General features: G+C 36.1%; 1 protein-coding gene across 2 annotated transcripts in view; it reads left to right on the top strand.

The window, feature by feature from the left end:
• ARFGEF1 (ADP ribosylation factor guanine nucleotide exchange factor 1) overlaps positions 1-22,159 on the top strand; it is a 149,298-nt gene that overhangs the window by 37,357 nt on the left and 89,782 nt on the right. For both annotated transcript variants that reach the window (XM_049633640.1, XM_049633639.1), the window contains exons 2-5: positions 14,398-14,428; positions 14,954-15,110; positions 16,214-16,360; positions 18,265-18,444. In XM_049633640.1, the coding sequence (XP_049489597.1) occupies positions 14,398-14,428; positions 14,954-15,110; positions 16,214-16,360; positions 18,265-18,444 (515 nt within the window). The remainder of the gene's footprint in view (positions 1-14,397; positions 14,429-14,953; positions 15,111-16,213; positions 16,361-18,264; positions 18,445-22,159) is intronic.

Here is a 22,159-nt window from a genome sequence, read left to right on the forward strand (position 1 = left end):
AGGAGGGGGAACATTGGCTTTTGAATGAAAATCTATTCTTCTCTCTTTCATGTTTCAGAAAATAACCAGGCCAGTCTAGCTCTGGTATGATAAGAAAACATTTATTTGAAATTCAGCAGGAAATTTGATAATCTAAAGGACCGGTCAACTTCTTGCATCATACATATTTTTTCTTTTTTTCTGCTTAGTAAAAAATTAGCATTATGTTTGCCAATAAATTCGTTGGAAGTAATAGACTTTCCTAAAAGTGCATGTAAAGTACATTCAATTGAGGGAAAATTTCCATAGTTTGATTTATGGTACCTGTTTCCTTTTATAGAACACTGTAAGGTAAAATTTAGCTTAGCCCAGGGCAAAACATATAAATACATAATTAATAAACTTTCTAGATATGTAAAATAATACTAAGCACATCCTTAGTAACTGTTTCTACTGTAAACCATGGAGGTAAACCTTACAGCATAAACGTATTCATTTAACCATTACTCTAGTGTTGAAGCTCATGTTACTGTGCGTTGTACCTTGCTTTTCTAAAATATTTGAATTTCTTAAGAATATCAGAATTTATGTATTTTTATCAGTTCTGCATTCATCATTTTAGTAACTGGGGACATGTTAATTCCTGTTAGTGAATATTCACTGTACAAGCAACTCCTAGTTGATCCCAGCTGACTATTTGTTGCCATTGCATCTTTTTGCTTCCATAAAAGAAGGGAAGTATAGATAGTGACAGTAGCAGCATAAGAAAAAGTTGTCTTTGGGGTATTTTCCTGGGGCTAAAAAAGTAACTTAAACTGGTATTTTGTTTTAAATTACTTTTTACTTTAGTGGAAATCAATTGTTTATATATGATTTAGTCATAATTTTACAAACTAATATTGCAGATGACTCCAGATTCTGAGGAGACTGGTTAAGTATGTTACAAGGGAGTTGGTTTAGGGAACAAGTGCTTATTAAGCACTATACCTCTTAACTATCTGGTTTCCTTTATCCAAACCCTCATCACGTTAGAATTTCTCATGTTCCTGGCAGTCCTTTTGTGCCTCTCAGTTAGCTTTCTCTCTCATTTGCCAGGGAGTTATTTCAAACCCCAATCTCTTCAAAGTCTCCTGTTGTCTGTTGTACAGTAAACCACAAGACTTAGTGGTATAACACAGTGAACATTTCATTATGTTCACAGATTCTCTGTCAGCAGTTCAGTTAGGGCATCTTGCTGTTCCATAATGTCTGAGGCCTAAGCTGAGAAGACTCATGACTGGGTGAGTTGTGTATGACTGGAACTGGAGACCTCTGGAGACTTCTTCACTCACATGCCTGGTGTCTGGGCTGTAATGACTTGAAAGCTGGGCTCAGCTGGGATTGTAGACTAACCTCCCATGTGACTTGGACTTTTCACATCAGGGCTGCTGGGTTCCAAGAGTGGGTGTCTGGAAACCCAGCATAACAAGTCAATATGAAGCACTAGCTGTGTAGCCTTTTTTTTTTTTACCTTATCTTGGTAGTTGTCCACTGTTATTTCCTATGCATTCTGCTGGTTATGAATGAACCTCTACAGCCAGCCCTGATTCAGGGGGAGAAGAACTAGATTTTGTATCTTGGAGGGCTTCCGGCAAGGTCACTTTACAGAAGGCATGTGGGATGGGAGATAAGGTAGCGACCATTTTGGAAAATATAGTCTGCCACACAGTGTCCTGATTTTCAAATTTATATGTCTTAGTATCTACTGAATAGTGCCACTTGAACACGTCAGTGGCTTAAAATAACCCTACCAAAATGTATCTCTTCTTCACCCCTGCTCCTTCACTGTCGCAGAGTGAGAAGACTGCATTTTGTGTTTAAGTTAATGGTATGTCTATGCAGTTATGCAAGCCAGATCTCTTCCTGCTAACACCCTTTCCTTCACCTCTAGATATATGAGATGGTTTCATTGGTTTTCCTCCCAGATGTTCATGGAATTCACATTTACTCATCCCTATTGTCACAGCTTAATTCAAGCCATTAGCTCCTCTTTAGGTAACTGTAGCATTCTATTTAACTCCTATATTTTTATTTAATCTTCAACTATATGAAATGTGATTCCAAAGTTAAATGGCTTGCTTTGAAAAAGTAAACCTAGCAGAATAGATACATCCAAAGGAATGTTATTTTTCAAAATAATCCCTACATTTGTGCAGTGTTCTTATAAATTTTTAAAACATCTATTATTTAAATTCAATTTAGTTAATATACAGTGTAGTATTGGTTTTAGGAATAGAACCCAGTGATTCATCACTTAAATATAAACACCCTGTGCTCATCCCACCAAGTGCCCTCCTTAATGTTCATTACCCATTTAGCCCAAAACCCTTCCCACTTCCCCTCCAGCAACCCTGTTTGTTCTCTGTGTTTAAGAGTCTTTTATGGTTTGTCTCCTTCTCTGTATCTTATTTTTCTTTCCCTCCCGTATGTTCATCTCTTGTGTTTCTTAAATTCCACGTATGAGTGAAATCATATTTTTGTCTTTCTCAGACAGATTTATTGCACTTAGCGTAATACACTCTGTTTCCATCCACATTGTTGGATTTCATTGTTTTTGATCACCCAGTAGTATTTCATTGTATATATGTACCACATCTTCTTTATCCATTCATCAATCGATGGACATTTGGGCTCCTTCCATAATTTGGCTGATAGCACTGCTGATAGCAGTGCTATCAACATTTGTGTGTATGTGCCCCTTCAAGTCAGCATTTTTGTGTCCTTTGGATAAATACCTAGTAATGCAGTTGCTGGGCCATAGGGTAGTTCTATTGTTAATTTTTTGAGGAACCTCCATACTGTTTTCCAGAGTGGCTGCACCAGTTTGCATCCCTACCAATAGTGCAAAAGCGTTCTGCCTTCTCCACATCCTTGCCAACATATGTTATTTCCTGAGTTGTTAATTTAGCCATTCTGACAGGTGTGAGGTGGCATCTAATAGTGATTTTGATTTGTATTTCTCTGATGATGAGTGATGTTAAGCATCTTTTCATGTTAGCCATCTGGATGTCTTCTTTGGAAAAGTGTCAATTCATGCCCATTTCTTCACTGGATTATTTGTTTTTTGGGTGTTGAGTTTGATAAGTTCTTTATAGATTTTGGGTACTAACCCTTTACCGATATGTCATTTGCAAATATCTTCTCCCATTCTATTGGTTGCCTTTTGGTTTTGCTGATTGTTTCCTTCTCTGTGCAGAAGCTTTTTATCTTGATGAGGTCTCACTAGGTCATATTTGTTTTTATTTCCCTTGCCTCTGAAGACATGTCTAGTAAAAAGTTGCTGTGGCCGAAGACGCAGAGGTTGCTGCCTATTTTCTCTAGGATTTTGATGGTTTTCTCACATTTAGGTTTTCATCCATTTTACATTTATTTTTGTATATGGTGTAAGAATGTGGTCCAGTTTCATTCTTATGCATGTCATCCAGTTTTTCCAGCATGATTTGCTGAAGAGTCTGTCTTTTTTCCATTGGATACTCTTCCCTGCTTTGTCAAAGATTAGTTGGCCATACACTTGTGGGTCCATTTCTGGGTTTTCTGTTCTGTTCCATTGATCTATGTGTCTGTTTTGGTGCCGATACCATACTGTCTTGATGATTACGGCTTTGTAACACAGCTTAAGGTCTGGAATTGTGATGCCTCCAGCTTTGCTTTTCTTTTTCAGCATTACTTTTGCTATCTGGGGTCTTTTGTGGTTCCATATAAATTTTAGGATTGTTTGTTCTAGCTCTGTGAAGAATGCTGGTATTATTTTGATAGTGATTGCGTTGAATGTGTAGACTGCTTTGGGTAGTATCGACATTTTAACAATATTTGTTCTTCCAGTCCATGAACATGGAATGTTTTTCCATTTTTTTGGGTCTTCTTCAGTTTCTTTCATTAGCTTTCGGTAGTTTTCAGCATATGGATATTTTATGTCTTTGTTTAGGTTTATTCCTAGGTATTTTATAGATTTTGGTGCAGTTATAAATAGGATTGATTCCTTGATTTTTCTGCTGCTTCATTTTTGGTGTATAAAAATACAACTGATTTCTGTATGTTGAACCTCTGACTTTGCTGAATTCATGTATCAGCACTAGCAGTTTTTGGTGGAATCTTTTGGGTTTTCCATGTAGAGTATCATGTCATCTGTGGAGAGTGGAAGTTTGACTTCTTTGCCAATTTGTATGCCTTTTCTTTCATTTTGTTACCTGATTGCTGAGGCTGGGACTTGCAGTACTATGTTGAACAACAGTGGTGAGAGTGGACTTCCCTGTCATGTTCCTGACCTTAGAGGGAAAGCTGTCAGTTTTTCCTTACTGAGGATATTAGCTGTGGGCTTTTCATATATGGCTTTTATGATGTTAAGTTATGTTCCTTCTATCCCTACTTTCTTGAGGGTTTTTACCAGGAATTGATGCTGTATTTTGTCAAATGCATTTTCTGCATCTATTGAAAGGATCATGTGGTTCTTATCCTTTCTTTTATTAATGTAGTGTGTCACATTGATTTTCGAATATTGAGCCAGCCCTGAAGCCCAGGAATAAATCCCACTTGATGATGGTGAGTAATTCTTTTCATGTATTGTTGAATTCAGTTTGCTAGTATCTTGTTGAGAACTTTTGCATCATGTTCATCAGCGATATTAGCCTGTAATTCTCCTTTTTAGTGTTTGTTTGTTTTCTGACTTTGAAAGCAAGATAATGCTGTCTTCACAGAATGAGTTTCTTCCATTTCTATTTTATGAGAAAGTTTGAGAAGAATAGGTATTAGCTCTTCTTAAAATGTCTAGTAGAATTCTCCTGGGAAGCCATCTGGCCCAGGACTTGTATTTTTGGGGAGATTTTTTTATAACTGATTCGATTTTTTGCTGGTTATGGGCCTGTTCAAATTTTTTGTTTCTTCCTGTTTCAGTTTTGGTAGGGTGTGAATATCTAGGAATTAGTCCATTTCTTCCAGGTTGTCCAGTTTGTTGGCATATAATTTTTCATAGTATTCTTTTGTAATTGTTTAGATTTCTGTGGTATTGTGATCTCTCCTTCATTTATGATTTTATCTGTTTGAGGCCTCTTTTCTTTTTGAGAAGTCAGGCTAGGGGTTTATCAGTTTCGTTTATTCTTTGAAAAAACCAGCTTTTAGTTTCATTGATCTTTTGTTTCTATATTGTTTATTTCTGCTCTAATTTTTATTATTTCCCTTCTTCTGCTGGCCTTGGGCTTTATTTGCTGCTCCTTTTCTAGCTCCTTTAGGTGTAAGGTTAGTTTATGTATTTGGGACCTTTCTTACTTCTTGGGATAGGCCTGAAGGGGCCCTTTGAGAGGGCTTTCCAATTTTTTTTCTTGTGGTTGATTTTAAATTTCATAGCGTTGTGATCTGAAAATATGCATGGTATGATCTCATTCTTTTTGTAACTGTTGAGGGCTAATTTGTGACCCAGTATGTGATCTATCCTGGAGAATGTTCCCTGTGCACTTGAGAAGAATGTGTATTCTGCTGTTTAGGATGAAATGTTCTGAATATATCTGTTAAGTCCATCTGGTCCAGTGTGTCATTCAAATCCATTGTTTCCTTATTTATTTTTCTGGTTAGACGATCTGTCTATTGCTGTTAAGTGTGGTATTAAAGTCTTCTACTATTATGACATCATTATCAGTGAGTTTCTTTATGTTTGTGATTGATGTGTATATTTGGGTGCTTTCAAGTGGAGGGCATAAATAATTAAAAATTGTTAGATCTTCTTAGGGATAGACCCCTTAATTATGATATAATGCCCTTCTTCATCTTTTGTTACATTCTTTATTTTAAAATCTAGTTTGTCTGATATCTGTATGGCTATTCCAGCTTTCTTTTGACCTCTATTAGCATGATAGATAGTTCTCCATCCCCTCACTTTCAATCTGAAGGTGTCCTCAGGTCTAAAATGAGTCTCTTTGTATGGACCTTGGTTTTTTGTTTGTTTGTTTGTTTTTGTTCTTTTTTTAAAATCCATTCTGATACCTTGTATCTTTTAATTGGAGCATTTAGTTCATTTACATTCACAGTGATTATTGAAAGATACGAATTTAGTGCCATTTTCTTATCTGTAGATTGGGTGTTTCTGGTGATCTCTTGTCCTTTGTAGTCTTTGTTGCTTTGATTTTTTTTTCCCCCTCCACTCAGAGTTCCCCTTAAAATTTCTTGCAGTGTTGGTTAGTGGTCACAAACTCATTTAGTTTTTGTTTGGAAAAGTCTTTATCTCTCCTTCTATTGAGTGACAGCCTTGTGGAAAAAGGATTCTGGCTGTATATTTTTCCCACTTAGGACATTGAATATTTTTTGCCACTCCCTTCTGGCCTGCCAAATCAGTGGACAGACAGGTCTTCCAAGTCAGTGGACAGGTCTGCTACTAACCTTATGTGTCTACCCTTGTAGCTTAAGAAACTTTTGTCCCTAGCTGCTTTCAGAATTCTCTCTTTATCCTTGTATTTTGCAGGTTTCACTATGCTATGTTGTTGTTTTAGCCTGTTTTTGTTGATTTTGAAGGAAGCTCTTTGTGCCTCTTAGACTTGGATTCCTGTTTCCTTCCCCACATTAGGGAATTTCTCCGATATAATTTGTTCCAATAAACCTTCTTCCCCTTTTTCTTGCTTTTTTTCTTCTGGGACTCCTATGATATGGATATTGTTTCATTTCATGAAATCCCTTAGTTCTCTGTCTCCCCTCATGATCTTGTAAGTTCCTTTCTCCTCTTTTTTTCAGCTTCATTATCTTCTGTAATTTTATCTTTTATGTCACCTGTTCTCTCCTCTGCTTCTTTAGTCCTTGCTGTCACTGTATCTAGTTTACTTTGCATCTCAGCTATAGCATTTTTTAATTCATCCTGACTAGTTCTTCAGTCTTTGATCTCTGTAGCAAGGGTTTCTCTGGGGTCTTCTATGCTTTTTTCAAGCCCAGCTAGTAGACTTGTGACTGTTGTTCTAAATTCTTGTTCAGATATTGTTTGTATCTGCTTTGAGCAAGTGATTTCTTCTTGACCTTTCTTTTGGGGAAAATTTCTCTGTCTTGTCATTTTGGCTAAGTTTCTGTCTTTTGAGTGTTTTGTTTTTTGTTTTTTTTTTTTTAAATTTCTTAATGTTTATTTATTTTGAGAGACAGAGCATGAGCAGGGAAGGGGCAGAAAGAGCTGGAGACACAGAATCCAAAACAAGCTCCAGGCTCCCGATCTGTTAGCACAGAGCATGATGCAGGGCTCAAACTCATAAACTGTGAGATCATGACCTGAGCCGAAGTTGGATAACCAACTGAGCCACCCAGGCACCCCTCTCAAAAGAGTGTTTTAAAAGCTTGTTATGTTTCCTGCACTTGAGGATACTACTATATTAAAAAGAGGTCGTATACTGTCTAGGGACTGGCACTCCAGGAAGTGTTTCTAGTGTATACTGTGTGCACTCTGCCTTTGCATTTTGGCTGCTCTTTACCACTGGTCAGTCCTCTGCATACCTCCTCCTTGTTTGCAGTGGTAGAGTGTTTGGACCTTTAACTAGGTGTGCTTTGTTTGAGGAAGTAACCCTGGAAAAAAAAGGGAGCCTGATCTCCCCCTTCCCCCCAAAAAAACAAGAAAAGGAAAGGGAACCAAAAAAACCAGAGAATCAAAAAAACTATAAGTCTGATTTTCAAAGAAAAAGGAAAAAAAGAAAAAGAGAAGGAAAAAGAGAAGAATAAAATAGCCTGACCTCTCCCCCCCACCCAAGAAAAAAAAAGGAGGAAAAGGACATTTAGAAGAACAAATAAGGAACTATAAGCCTGATTCCAAAAGAAGAAAAGGAGGAGGGGAAAAAAAGAGTTGTCTTTTGGTGCCTGGGTGGGGTGGTAACTGTGCTGGTCTGGAGGAAGGGCTGGCTGCCTTGGTTCAGTCTGTCTTGGCCCACTAAATAAGCAGTAGTCAGGTATGGAGAGGCAGGGTTTGGTGCAGGTGGGTTCCACTTCCATTGGGGGTTGCTCTGTTGCTCTCTGAAGTCTCATCGTGTTGGTGTTGGGGGGAAAAATGGTGCTACCCCAAACTCATCTCCCCAGACCAGGGATCTCAACCCCTGCTGTTCACGCAGCCCTCACAGAATAGCAAGGGAAGTCAGCTCACCCTGTGCCAAAATTCACTTGCATTTTTTTCTTTGGCCTGCTGCTGGGATTCAAAATCCAAAGTCTTAATGGACCCACCATGGTGCAGCTCCACTCCCTTACTCTGGAGTAGAGCCTCTCTACCCTGATGATGAAAGGCCTTTGGCTCCACCTGCAGGGTCTTTTATTCTTGGGGAGGCAATAAACCCTCTTTCAGAAGTACTCCAGGAAGGGGACTGTTCTTCCCCCACCATGCCCTAGAGATTGCTATACCATGCAATGCACTCCTGGGCCAGTTTCCTTCTCCCCAGGAGCACAGGCCACAACTCCACTCCAGAGAAAGTCATACACTTCCAAAACCTCAAGTTGGAGCTCCAAGTGCTGTTTTCAAAAAAGAATTGGGACACTCAGTGCTTCTCACTCCCGGTCCGTGGTCCAGAGAGGTTTTCCTCTTGTGCTAACTCGACTCCTCTCTTTCTCTGCCTTTTTTCTCTCCACTGAAAGGATTCCCTCCCCTCCCCTGTGTAGCTATTTTTCTCTCCCCCAGTTCACATCCACATACTTCTCCCTTGCCAAGCTGTCTCCCTCCACCTGTGGAGATCCTTCTGCCATTCTGCAGGCCAATTTCCTGGGTGTTACAAGTAATCTGACCTCAGTACAGCTGTATTTGAGGGATGAGGAAAGCCCAGGGTCCCATTATTTCTCTGCCATCTTAGTTCCTCTATCTTCTCAATGTTGTTGTTTAAAATTCTTTTCACATATCTGTTGTCATAGTTGATCAGATCACTGTTCTTAATCGATCCTATATCTTTATAGTTTGGGTTACAAGCTTCTTGAGACTATTGATAGTTATGTGCTCTTTTTCTAGAGCACATAGTGCTCGCATACACACAGTTTGGGATGGTATGAAGAAGCCCTAAAGTTAGGGACTTTTGTGGTCACAGAACATTCTTCATACTTGGCTCCAAGCCATTTGTGATTAATTAATTGGTGGTTAGAATCTGGTTCCCTTTCTAGAGATTTTCCTTCTATGAAGTTACTCATTTAGAAGAAGGAAGCAGACAGGAAAGAACTGCAGATAGTGAATTCCACAAGTATTGTTGAACACCAGCACCATTATGATAATTGATGCCTGGCTCCCACAGTTACTGCTTTGAAGGAGACAACACTTTGGATGTATAAGTTCTAATGTGTTTACTAAAAACTATCCATTTCACTTATCAGGTATTTCCTTATATTACCAATGTAGTTTTCATTGAGTAAATACTGTTGTTCTGCAAACTAAAGGCAAAATGATGTCATGAGAGGTAGATACAAATCACTCATAGTATGTAGCTAAGAGAATGTTGAATTACATTGTTATTTTGAAGTTTATATTGTACTTTCGATGGACAACAAGAAAGCTGCTAAGCATGTTGATAATAAACGTAATATTGTAAGAGGGAATATTTTATATACTTAGGAAATCAGGCATATAATTTGTATATAATCAGTTATCTTTTAATAAATCATTCTTTTCTGTTCAATAAGTAAGTCTTGTGCCTTATCAACTCTTCACTTGGTTCTAGTTATTTAATGTACCTGGAAGGAGTAAAACTTGTATTTCTTTCAAAGTACTTTGAATCTGTACTTTTTATGCTAATTCACAATGATCCATTTCCTCCAAAAATTAATCTTTCTTTCTATATATAAGGAAGCGGTTATGTTTCTGTGGTTTACAACTTTTTATAAAACTAATTTTGAAGGGATATGGAGAGTTAATGGCTAGAGAGAAAATAATTCTTAAAAGAATTTCGGTAATAGTTTTTTTTTTTTTTAAAGGGCTAGGACTACATAGTTTAAAAACCTACATATGACTAAACAAATTCATCATCTGATTTTTATATGATTTTAGCTCAGAAGTTATGATTTTTATTACCACATCCAGTATTGTCTATTTGCACCATCTAGTGTTTCCAAAGCATTTTTAAAAATACTGTGCTCTTTGTGGTCATGCTTGTAATAATTCTGGCATTAAACACTGTGTGGTTTTTAGTTTGCTAATACTTCTTAATTTGTAATACTTCTTAATTAGTATGCTAATACTAATTAATTTCATGTTTTAATAATTTTTTTCTTCTGGGTGTATTTTCTTCCTTTAATAATTGAGAATTAATTAGTTTACTTATTGATTCTTCTGTTGAAGGCCAACCTGAAGCAAACTGTTTCCAAGCTCTAATTTATTAAAATAGGCAGTTTCCTGAAAAACTGTATTACTGGGCATTCGTTATAAGAAAACTAAAAAGTCATTCCTTTTTAGCATACACTCAAGTGTACTTGTCTTACAAATATAGTAAATGGATGTGGCCATGGTGGATGAAACCCATCTGTCTTCCACTCGTTTGTTTTAACTGCTTTATAGCAGTGATTTTTAAACTTGTTTGTATATCAGAATCCTCTGGAAGCCTTGTTAAAACACAGGTTGTAGGGCTCTACACACAGAGTTGCCGATTCAGTAAGTCTTTGTGGGGCTGGGTGGTGGTACTGCTCTGGTCCTGGGACCGTATTTTGAGAATCACTGCTTTATAATAAGTTTATGCTGGTAGTTGTAAAATGAATTTTTCATTTCAGTTTAATCAATTAGTAGAAGGTTGAGTAAAGATAGCACAATGTGTAGAGTGTAATACACTAAGACCAGTGAGACTAGTTTCTGGATCACTACTTATCAGCTGTCTGATCTTAATGTTATTATGTAACTAATCTGATCCATAGTTTTCTCCTCCATAAGATAGGAGTTGTCCTTTGAGGATAAAATTAGGTAATGTGTGGGAAAATGTTTTAAACTGTATATTGCTACACAAATATAAAGTAGTATTGCATTTCTTTAAAAATTTCAACTTATTTTAAAATACTGTGGCTGTATCACATTGTTACTTTCAGTATTTTGATACTTACTTTCTACCTCCCCCCTATTGCCCCTTGTCCTTGTAATCTTGGTTACTTTTTAGTGATAATGTCTTCCAGTTTAAGTGACCTCAAATAGCTTTGAAAGGAAACATTAAAATGAATACAGGGTGTGTTGGTGGGACTATAAAAATATAAGCATTTTGTGGGACCAGAAAGATAACCATGCAAGCTGAAAACATGTAAGCTATGGTAATAATCAGTGGGGGAAGGGGTGCCTGGGTGGCTCAGTCGGTTAAGTGTCCAATTTTGTCTCAGGTTATGATCTCATGGTTTATGGATTCGAGCTCAGCATCGGACTCTGTGCTAACAGCTCAGAGCCTAGAGCCTGCTTCAGATTCGATGTCTTCCTCTCTCTTCTGCCCCTCCCCACTTGTGCTCTGTATCTCTCTCTCTCTCTCTCTCTCCCTCTCCCTCTCCCTCTCCCTCTCCCTCTCCCTCCCTCCCTCCCTCAAATATAAGTAAACATTAAAAAAATCAGTGGGGGGAAATTGTAATAATTGTTCTGTGACCTTTAACGATTTCATCAGTCTTTAAAACTTTTTTTTTTACTGTGGGTTATAAGTATAGAGAAAGGAAAATGTATAACTCCTATTTAGTACAAGGTAATTTAAAATATTAGAAATATTGAAAGTTAAGTTTTTTTTACAAAAATACAATTTATCTAAAGCATTTTGAACAGTACTTGCCTTGTATGACTTAACGATATGGAGATTAAAAAACATATAGTACTATCTGAATTAGAGAAACGTTATGTTTAGTATAGCTTGTGTTGGATATGTTTTATTAGACTCTTTAAATGTGGACATTTAAAAATAATGGAGTCATAGAATAAAATGGTTCATAGAGTCTTATAAGATCTTTTGAACCATAATGTTTTAGAGCAAAGGTCAGCAAACCTTTTCTATAAAGGGCTTTGCAGGCCAAAAAGAAAAATCAAGGATATTATATAAGTACTTACACCCCAAGAGAAAACAGATTTACACAAATTTTTTATTGATAAGATTCAAAATAACCATAATTGAGTATACATTTTGTAATCCTGGCCTAATGAGAATTCTTAGGAGTAACATTACTCTTCACTGGGTTTCAAAGTTAGTGTTCCCTGTCATCATTTTGACTGCAAATATTCAGCTGTAAAAACTGTCCTTAAACTTGGGAAAATGGGTGCTAGATGGCTTTGGCATGTGAGCGATAGTTGTTGACTGATATTTTAGAATATAAGGGACTTTTGTAATCATCTAGTTGTGAAGTAAGGGTTGTTTCCTAAGGTCACACGGCTGTTTAGTAACATGGTGTCGAACCATAGTGCTCTTTAAAATGTACTACTTCTAATATTCTTAACTAATGTATTATTAACCAGAATACCGTATTTCCTACTTATTTTATAAATGGAAATTCACCTTCTACAAAAACTGTTACCTTATCCCTTCACTTCCCTTACATTGTTTTTCTGCCTTACTTGGATTTTAGCAATACCTCAGATTCTTAAATAATGATGATATTTAAAAATAAACAATATGGTTAAAAATCTTAATGAAAATTTGGGGCACTTAATTTTCCTTTCATCTGTATTGTATTTTTAAGGTGATTTAAATTATTTTTAATTACATATATTGGTAAACTGTACAATTAAAAAATTATTTTTAATATCTATTCATTTTTGAGAGACCGAACGCAAATGGGGGAGGGGCAGAGAGAGGGAAACAGAATCTGAAGCAGGCTCTGCCCGATTTGCAGCTCAAACCTGTGAACCACGAGATCATGACCTGAGCCAAAGTTGGACACTTAACCGACTGAGCCACCCAGGCGCCCCCGTGAACTATACAATTTTAATAGCCATATACAAATCTTAACTGCAGACATTGTGAACTTTTATTAAGTAGTATTTTAAATACCTACAGGTAATATTTTTGTATCGTCTCCCTTCCACTTCTACCACTGGTAAAATGAAAAGAGCTTTAGCCCACAGAGAACTAAACTGAAATACCAAACATCAGATGCTCAGCACAGAGTAGGTAATGACAGATACAACTTTATGTATCTGTGATAAAGTGATTTGACAAAATCACTTTAGAAAGGGCTTAATATAGTCTCTGGATAACTTAATAATGATTAAGTTACAGGCTAGTAATTTATAATACCAGTTTTAACACATTTGGTCAATCTTCATAGGTACACATATGTAATAGAGTGGTTAAGAAACCAGGATCTGAAGTTAGATTATCTAGTTGTGAAACCTGATTAGCCATACACCCAAGCCATGCAGCCCTTGAGCAAATTATTTGACCTCTTTGTGCTTCATTTTCCTAATTTTTAAATTTTTTTAAGTGTTTGTGTTTGAGACAGAGAGAGAGGGACATAGTGCAATTGGAGGAGGGGGTGGAGAGAGAGGGAGGCACAGAGTCCGAAGCAGGCTCCAAGCTTTGAGCTGTTTTAGCACAGAGCCTGATTGGGGGCTCTAGCTCACAGACTGAGATCATGACCTGAGCTGAAGCTGGACGCTTAACCAACTGGGCCACCCAGGTGCTCCATCATGTTCCTCATCTTTAAAGTGAAGCTTGCTGTGAGGCTTAAGTTAGTACATTTAAAATGTAATAGTGCTTGGCACATAGTTGTCAACAACTGTTGGTTATAATAATAGTAATTATAAATGTTATGTTTGATTTTCCTTCCAAATTTTAAACAGGTTTAAACAATTAACTGGACTCCCCAGCCTATCAGTTAAATTTAAGGGTCTTTTAGTATAGGTAGGCTTTATCTAATTTACCTCATTTCTTATGCTATAAACAACAAAAGGGAAAATTTCCCATTGAATTGAGCATGTGTATTTTTACAGTGCCTTGTGTAGTCATAGTAGAAAAATTGGTTAAATATCAACACATATGTCCCTGGTCAAGAGGTTATAGTCCTAGTGCGATAATCTTGAGATAATTTTAGGAGTGATGTGTTCAGTTTTTTCCTCTCACTGAACATATGCCTTAATTTTATAACTTGAATACAATATACTTAATACTCTATTCTTAATATTAATCCTTCTGGTTAATGTAGTTACTTGACAAAAAATCAACAAAAAAAAAAGAACTACTTTGAGAAAACAAACGCTTTGGGAATTAGTAACCTGTAGTTGTACCTATCCTTATGGTTATTAATATATATTCTTTGTATAGTTTGATAAAATTATATTTTATAAATTAATACATTAAACAGCAAGAGAATTTTAGCTACTGAATTTTCTTTTGAATTTGCATTCTTCCCAACTTCTTATAGGAGTTATGAATTAGTTTACAAAGTTTGTAATGAAATTACTTAATGATCTTTCTGTTGTCAAGTTTTCTAACATGTGCCTCTTTTTTCCCCCCCCAGAGGAAATAAAAGCGGAAACTGAAAAACAGAGGTTTGTGGGGTTTCTTTTCTTTAGTAAAAATAATTTGCAAACTTATCAGTCTTGGTTAAAATAGTAATACAGTCATCTATATGTGGCAGATTTTCTGTATGTGATCTTTATGATAAAATTAATAATAAAAAGTTTTTAAGAAATATAAGCAGAAAGATCTCATAAATATAGGAGGGTATTCCTGAAATACCATAAGATACACTTTAAAGTCTTTGTGTAAAGACTTTGATTCATATTTAGAAAGATTACCAAATGATTATTTTATAATTTAAATACTTTTTCAGTGATTAAATAGCTATTTTAATTTCTTTGATTTTCTTGCATTTAGTTACAGCTCTGGCCATTAGCTTTTTACCTGTAGCAAATCATTTCATTTCCCTGGGCTTTGGTTACCCTCATGAAATACGGGAAGATGAAAGATTGTTTAGCAAAATTCCTTTCAAACTGAAATTTTGTGTTTTCATATGAGTTTATCATCAGTACAATCAATGTAATATTCTAATCATACTCTTCTTTTTCCTTTAGTCCTCCTCATGGAGAAGCAAAAGGTGGATCAAGCACCCTTCCACCAGTGAAATCAAAGACAAATTTTATCGAAGCAGACAAGTACTTCTTACCCTTTGAATTGGCATGCCAGTCCAAATGTCCCCGTATAGTTAGTACATCTCTTGATTGTTTACAGGTATGTATAAAATGGCATTATCTAAAAACTATTTAATTTGAATGTGTTTCTAAACATTACCATAATTGGTGATTCAGACATTTTCCGTGAAAGCCTTGAGTATTCTTTTTGTGGTAAGAGGCCAGATGGTTGCTAATATACAAGAGAGACAGAATAATAGTTTCAAAAAGGTGTTTCTAGCTTAAGGGTAACAAAAATCATTAGTTGGCTTAGTGAGACAAATAATCTTAGTGTTTATTTGGTCTTATTTTCCATCAGTGAAATGCAGGAACCATAGTACTTTTAACCTGCTACTGACTTTACATACATCATTATTTGCAATGATTTTACTGAATGCCTGCTGTTTTATATAAAGCAATAGGTTAATACTGACAGTTTAATTATTCACTGCTGGACTTTAGCTCTGATTTTCACGTATGTCAGAAAAATTCCTTAACTCTTTCATCCTGTTTTACTTAAACGTGTGTGTGCACACACACAGGATTCTCTTAAGATATTTGTAAAATTTCCAGATAGAGGGGTCTTTCTCTCCTTAGGTCTTTTCACTGTTTGGGGAATTATATGTATTGAACCAATAATTCAGTGGCTAGGAAAAAACCATATTTATATGATTAGTTTGGGATTTAGATGAAGTTCATTGATATCTAAGGCTTTCCAGGGCTGTAATGGATGAAGATTGAACAAATCCATGATTTGTTACAGCCAGTGCATGGAAATTGGGTTTTCTGTATGTTCACAGATCTGATGCAGAAAGAGATTGAATCATTTAAATATGTTGATAGCTTTCACAAAAGCAGTATCAATAATGGTTAGACAGAAAGCAGTAAGCTATTCTGATTCATCAGACCAGATCTAAAGTGTGGCTTTCTCAAAATAGGGCCTGATGGTTTTATTCTGGTTAGTATGTTTCTGTGGTTTTACATGTTTATAGCTAATACACCTTTCTTCAGGAAAAGTTGGTATAGCCTTGGATTTGATTATACTTTAATGTTTTTATGTAAAAAATTTAACATATATTCAATTACATATTATAATTTTAAAGTATATTCAATTAGTATATCTATTAGCTTAATTAGGATCTTTATTTTCTTTCTGCATCTTAGAAACTTATTGCTTATGGGCACTTGACTGGCAATGCTCCAGATAGTACAACACCAGGCAAAAAATTAATTGATAGAATTATTGAAACCATTTGTGGCTGCTTCCAAGGTCCTCAAACAGATGAAGGAGTTCAGCTGCAAATAATAAAGGTAATTGATTATATAGTGAATTTGTCATTCATTGTGTGTGTGTGTGTGTGTGTGTGTGTGTGTGTGTGTGTGTGTATACATTTTAAAGTTTATTTAGTTTGAGAGAGAGAGCCCTTGCCAGCAGGGGAGGGACAGAGAGAGAGAGGGAAAAAATCCCAAGCAGGGGCTCAATTCCACAAACCATGAAATCATGGCCTGAGCCGAAATCAAGAGTCAGATGCTCAGCTGACTCAGTCACCGAGGCATCCCTCTATATATTTTTTAAATTAGAAGCCATTTATCTTGGATATATTTGGAAAGGTCATTTTATGTGCTTTCCATCGCTAATAAAGGTCATTTAGTTGCTTTTTAGACCCCATATGAGTGGATTTTGTTGAATGCCAAGAGTTCACTAGTGAACTATATTTCTAGGTCTGTTATTTTGAAGGTCCCAATTTAGGCTTTGGCTCCCAGAGTCTTCCAGAGTATTTTGGTTTCTGGAATGTTTGCCCTACATATTCCATCTTTTGAGCTTTAGGGTTCGTATGATGGTCCTGTGATCCCTCTAAGTTTCTTGTCTACTTCTGGATCTCTTATAGTCTGCCCTCTAGACCCATGCTTCACCATGTGAACTATTTGTGTTTCAGCCTTACTGATTCCCTTGCTGATTCATTTGCTGAACATGCTCAGCCAAACTTTCTTCTGGGTTTGTGCTATAATACACCTGGATGATTAAACTCCTTTAAAGAAAAGTCACTCAGTTGTGTTTTTAGTCTGTTACAAATATTGAAGTCTTAATATGACTGCTAATGGTCATGGTGATATGTTAAGCATCAGTAAAATTTTCTTGTACTTTTGAAATCATTTACATGTATAAAGTGTTTTTCATGTGTAGATAAAGCCCCTCTGAGCCTTTCAGTTTCATAGCTGTAGTCACTTCACAAGTTATTCTAAAAATGCCGTCCAATCAGTTGGCCTGTCATTTGCAATTTATTTATTTATTTTTTAAATTTTTTTAGTGTTTATTTATTTTGAGAGAGACAGAGACAGAATGCGAGTGGGTTAGGGGCAGAGAGAGAGGGAGACACAGAATCCGAAGCAGGCTCCAGGCTCTGAGCCATCAGCACAGAGCCTGACGCAGGGCTCGAACTCACGAGCCATGAGATCATGACCTGAGCCGAAGTCGGATGCTCAACTGACTGAGCCACTCAGGCGCCCCCTGTCATTTGCAACTTAATATCAATCATGGTTTATTTAAAATAAACTCAGTGCTGACTTTGTGTAGTATTGTACAGCATAAAGGACAAAAGAGTCCTTGCTCTTGAGAAATTGCATGTACCCTAATCTGTGAACATTAATACAAAGTTTATTGGGAAATTCACTTAGGATTATTTTAAATGCTTTATTCTAATTTAATCTGATATGTGAATGCTTTATTCTGTTTGTAAACATCTTCACCAGTAACAGCAGTACATTTATTTAGTCTGATCTGTGAGAACCATCTCAGAAAAATTTGTAAGTGAATAAGACAGTGGGTACCCTCCAAAGTTGACAGCCTTATTCAACAGGTATGTCATATAAAGCATATGTCTTAGGAAGCATATCTGTGTTCTGCTGGACAATTAGTGCTGTGCATTTTAATAGACTAATAGTTTTATAAAAATGAAACTTGAGTGTTGAAACAATTTAATTGTATAGTTTTCTAGTGTTCTGGGTTTGGGAAGATTATTTGGAAATTACTGCCAGTTGATAATACATATTCAAGGTTAGAAATTCGGTTGGGTGTATACTGAAAATTCTGTTCATGTGTACTTGAAAGTGGTAATGGTATCTAAAAGTTTTAATTCTAATATAAAAATACTCATATTTTTGTGCTGAAGTGCAGGATGCAGAAAATTGCTTTAACTGTGTCTTTCTTTTTAAAGGCTTTACTTACTGCAGTAACATCACAACACATAGAAATTCATGAAGGAACTGTCCTGCAAGCTGTGAGAACATGTTACAATATCTATCTAGCAAGCAAAAATCTCATCAATCAGACGACAGCCAAAGCTACTCTTACTCAGATGCTAAATGTTATCTTTGCACGCATGGAAAACCAAGCAGTAAGTATTAAAAAACAGAGATTGTAAAGAACACCACAGGTACCAAATATAGAAAAGAATTTAGAGGAAATTATAGTGAAATCTTTGGTACTTGTAGAGAAGAATGTTTTTCATTTACAGTTGTACTTTAGTGAAGATTTGTGGTATTTTGCCTTATTTTGAGGTTAACTGACTTGTTTAACTTTGGAAAAATATATTTTTAGTGGTTGACAAGTAGAATTTGAAAGATATTTATTGTCATCCTCATGGAAGTGTTTATAGATTGATGATACTTTTATTGTACTCAAGTTTAGTAGATGAGTGTAATGTAGCTATAATGCTACCTGATTTGATCTATTCTGCTGTAAAATATTTAGTCATTGAGTCCTTTCAAAGTAAGATGTGTATCTACATTGATGAAATAAATTTTGGGGGGGCTAAGAGATCAGCTAAAGAATCATTTTATGTATTCTTTTTAATTGTTTAGGTCTACATAATTACATATCAACTTCTAACTTTTTAAAAAACTGATTTTAAACTTTAGATATTACAGAGAGATCCCCTTACCCGTCTTTCTGTAATGCCAGTGTCTTATATAACCATATTATAATACTTGTACATTACTGTTAAATAAACTACAGAGCCTACTTGAATTTCACCAGTTTTCCTACAAATGTCCTTTTTTTTGTTTCAAGTTCCAATCCAGGATCTGACAATGCACTTAGTATGAATTTAGTTGTTATGTCTTAGTCTTCTGCAGTTTGTTGTAATTTCTCAATCTTATCTTTGATCATCTTGATGCTTTTGAGGGATACTTAAACCATTTTTTTTTTTAAGGTACCTCAGTTTGCTTTGTCTGATGTTTTCTCATGATTAGACTGAGGTTGTCCAGTTTTTGCTAGAATACCTCTGAAGCATTGTTGTGTCCTTTTCAGTGCATTGTATCAGGAGTTCATGATGTTGACATGTCCTGTTACTGGTAATGTTAACTTTGATTACTTGGTTAAGGTGGTATCTTCCAGGTTCCTCCACTGTAAAGATCTTGGAGTTACCTTAAAACTGAGTAAATATCCTGTTTCCTTCTTATACTTCCCCATCCCCATTTTAACTATCCTTGTCTTGTTGGCAACATTTATTACTGTGGTGTTTCCCTAATGGTGATTTTCTGTTGATCTCTTCTTCTTTATAAACAAGAGTTATTCTTCTGTATCTATTAAAAGAATTCTTCTTTCCTATATATTTTTCAATTTTTTATTTATATCGGTCTTTACTCATAGATATTCTGTTGGTTATAATTCAGTGCTATTATTTATTTTGTTGCCCAGATTATTCCAGCTTTGGCCTTGTGTACTTTTGACAAGCTCCCATCCTTTTTTGAGCACCTCCTTACTTCCTGTAATCTCAAAATGTTCCAGGCTCATTTTGAATTTTTTCTCCTTCAGCCCTAGAATCAACCACTTCAACAGGGAGTTTTGGCTCCTTCAATTGGAGAATGGTAATTAGAAACCAAAATCTGAGTGCTAGGTGTATTCATTGCTACTGAGATGTTATTGCTTCTAGGCCCTCTCAGCAGATAGAGCTAGGAAAGATGTATCTGTATAGTCCCTCTTTCACCTAACCCCACACCTATATGTCTGTATATTTTTATACTGATACATCTTTCAGTCCAACATGACAGGGTTCATTTCAGCCTTTTCCCTTTACTTATTTGTAACTTCCTGTCTCTAAACAATGAAAAGTATGGCTTTTATTTTCTATGATACAGTGTTTGTTGAGTCCTATTATACACATAAAATAGTTTTAGAATAGTTAACCCATACCACTGTGAGAAGCAAACTTACTAAGTAGATTACAGCATTTATTCTTTTTTTTTTTTTTTTTTTTTAACATTTATTTTTGAGACAGAGACAGAGCATGAACGGGGGAGGGTCAGAGAGAGGGAGACACAGAATCTGAAACAGGCTCCAGGCTCTGAGCTGTCAGCACAGAGCCCGGCGCGGGGCTCGAACTCACAGACCGCGAAATCGTGACCTGAGCCAAAGTCGGCCGCTTAACCGACTGAGCCACCCAGGTGCCCCAATTCTTTTAGCCTTATAAAATTCATTCAAACTATTGTTTTCTGAAGTTACTTAGGTTCTTTTTTTTCTCCACACTCTTCATGCCATAATGTTATTCCTTTATACGATTAAATTAATTTATTATTGCTTGTTTTTCCTTTTCTTGGTTAGTTTTAATTGCTTATTTCTTGAGTATGTTAAACAGGACTATGATTTAACACAGCTACACAAAAGGTATACTCAGAGGACTACTCCTTCTTCATCCCTCTGACTCCATTCTTCTTCCCCCTTCTTCCTACCCCTTGGATGTTGCTAATCTCTTTTGTTTCTAGTTTATCCGTCCTGCATTTATGTAACACAAATGAGCAGATACATGTATGATTTCACATATCCTCTTTCTTACATGAGAGGTAGCATACTATAATAGTTATGTATCACTGCATAAAAAATCACCCCAAACTTCAGCTGCTTAAAACTTATCATTTAGCTGCTTATCTCTCATAGTTTCTGAAAGGCCAGAATACAGGAGTGGCTTAGCTGGGTGGGTGTGGTTTGGGTTCCACATGAAGTTGTAGTTCCCTGCATGGATCACAGTGTGATCTGGTGCTGCCGTCATTTAAAGGTTTCATTGGGCTAGAGAAGACACTTCCAGTCTTACTCATTTGGCTTTGGTGAAAGGTCTCAGTTCTTTACTGCCTGTTGTCTGGAAAGGCTTGAGTTTTGTGTGGATCTCATAGGGATGCGCACAGCATGGCAGCTGGCTATCTCCAGGGAAGATGATCAGACAGAGAGCAACAAAACAGAAGCTACAGTGTCTACTTTATGATCAGAAGCGGGTACCCAGACCATCCCTGGTACAATGTGGGAGGGGACTTCGCAAGGAAGTGAAAATCAAAAGGAGAAATCATTGGTGACCATCTTAAAGGCTGGCTACCACACATACTATATACATCTCTCTTAGTACTTTGCTCTTTTCACTTAGAAGTATGTCCTGGAAATCATTCCATATTACTTTTTAGAGATCATCTTTTTTGTAGGTGTATGGTACTCTGAGATGTGGTGTAGTCTATTCAGTCACTCTTCTACATATTGACATTGGATCCTTTCTAGTATTTTGAAACTACAAATAGTAGTTGTACTGCTTTTTTTAAAAAAATGAATGCATATAATCTTTTATCACTTATTAATGGCAGAAACATGAGAAAAGTTTTATATGTTTGACTTGTTCAACAAGTTTTTTTTTTTTTAATAATTTATTTTTTAATTTACATCCAAGTTAGTTAGCATATAATGCAACAGTGAGTTCAGGAGTGGATTCCTTAAGCCCCTTACCCATTTAGCCCATTCCTCTCCCACAACCCCTCCAGCAACCCTCTGTTTCTTCTCTATATTTAAGTCTCTTATGTTTTGTCCCCTCCCTGGTTTTATATTTTTGCTTCCCTTTCCTTATGTTCATCTGTTGTGTTTCTTAAATTCCCATGAGTGAAGTCATATGATATTTGTCTTTCTCTGACTAATTTCACCTAGCATAATACCCTCTAGTTCCATCCACATAGTTGGAAATGGCAAGATTTCATTCTTTTTGATTGCCTAGTAATACTCCATTGTGTATATATATGTGTGTGTGTGTGCGTGTGTGTGTATGTATATATATATATACAAATATATACAAATATATG

The sequence above is a fragment of the Panthera uncia genome, chromosome F2, assembly GCF_023721935.1.
Source record: "Panthera uncia isolate 11264 chromosome F2, Puncia_PCG_1.0, whole genome shotgun sequence".
NCBI classification, from domain to species: domain Eukaryota; kingdom Metazoa; phylum Chordata; class Mammalia; order Carnivora; family Felidae; genus Panthera; species Panthera uncia.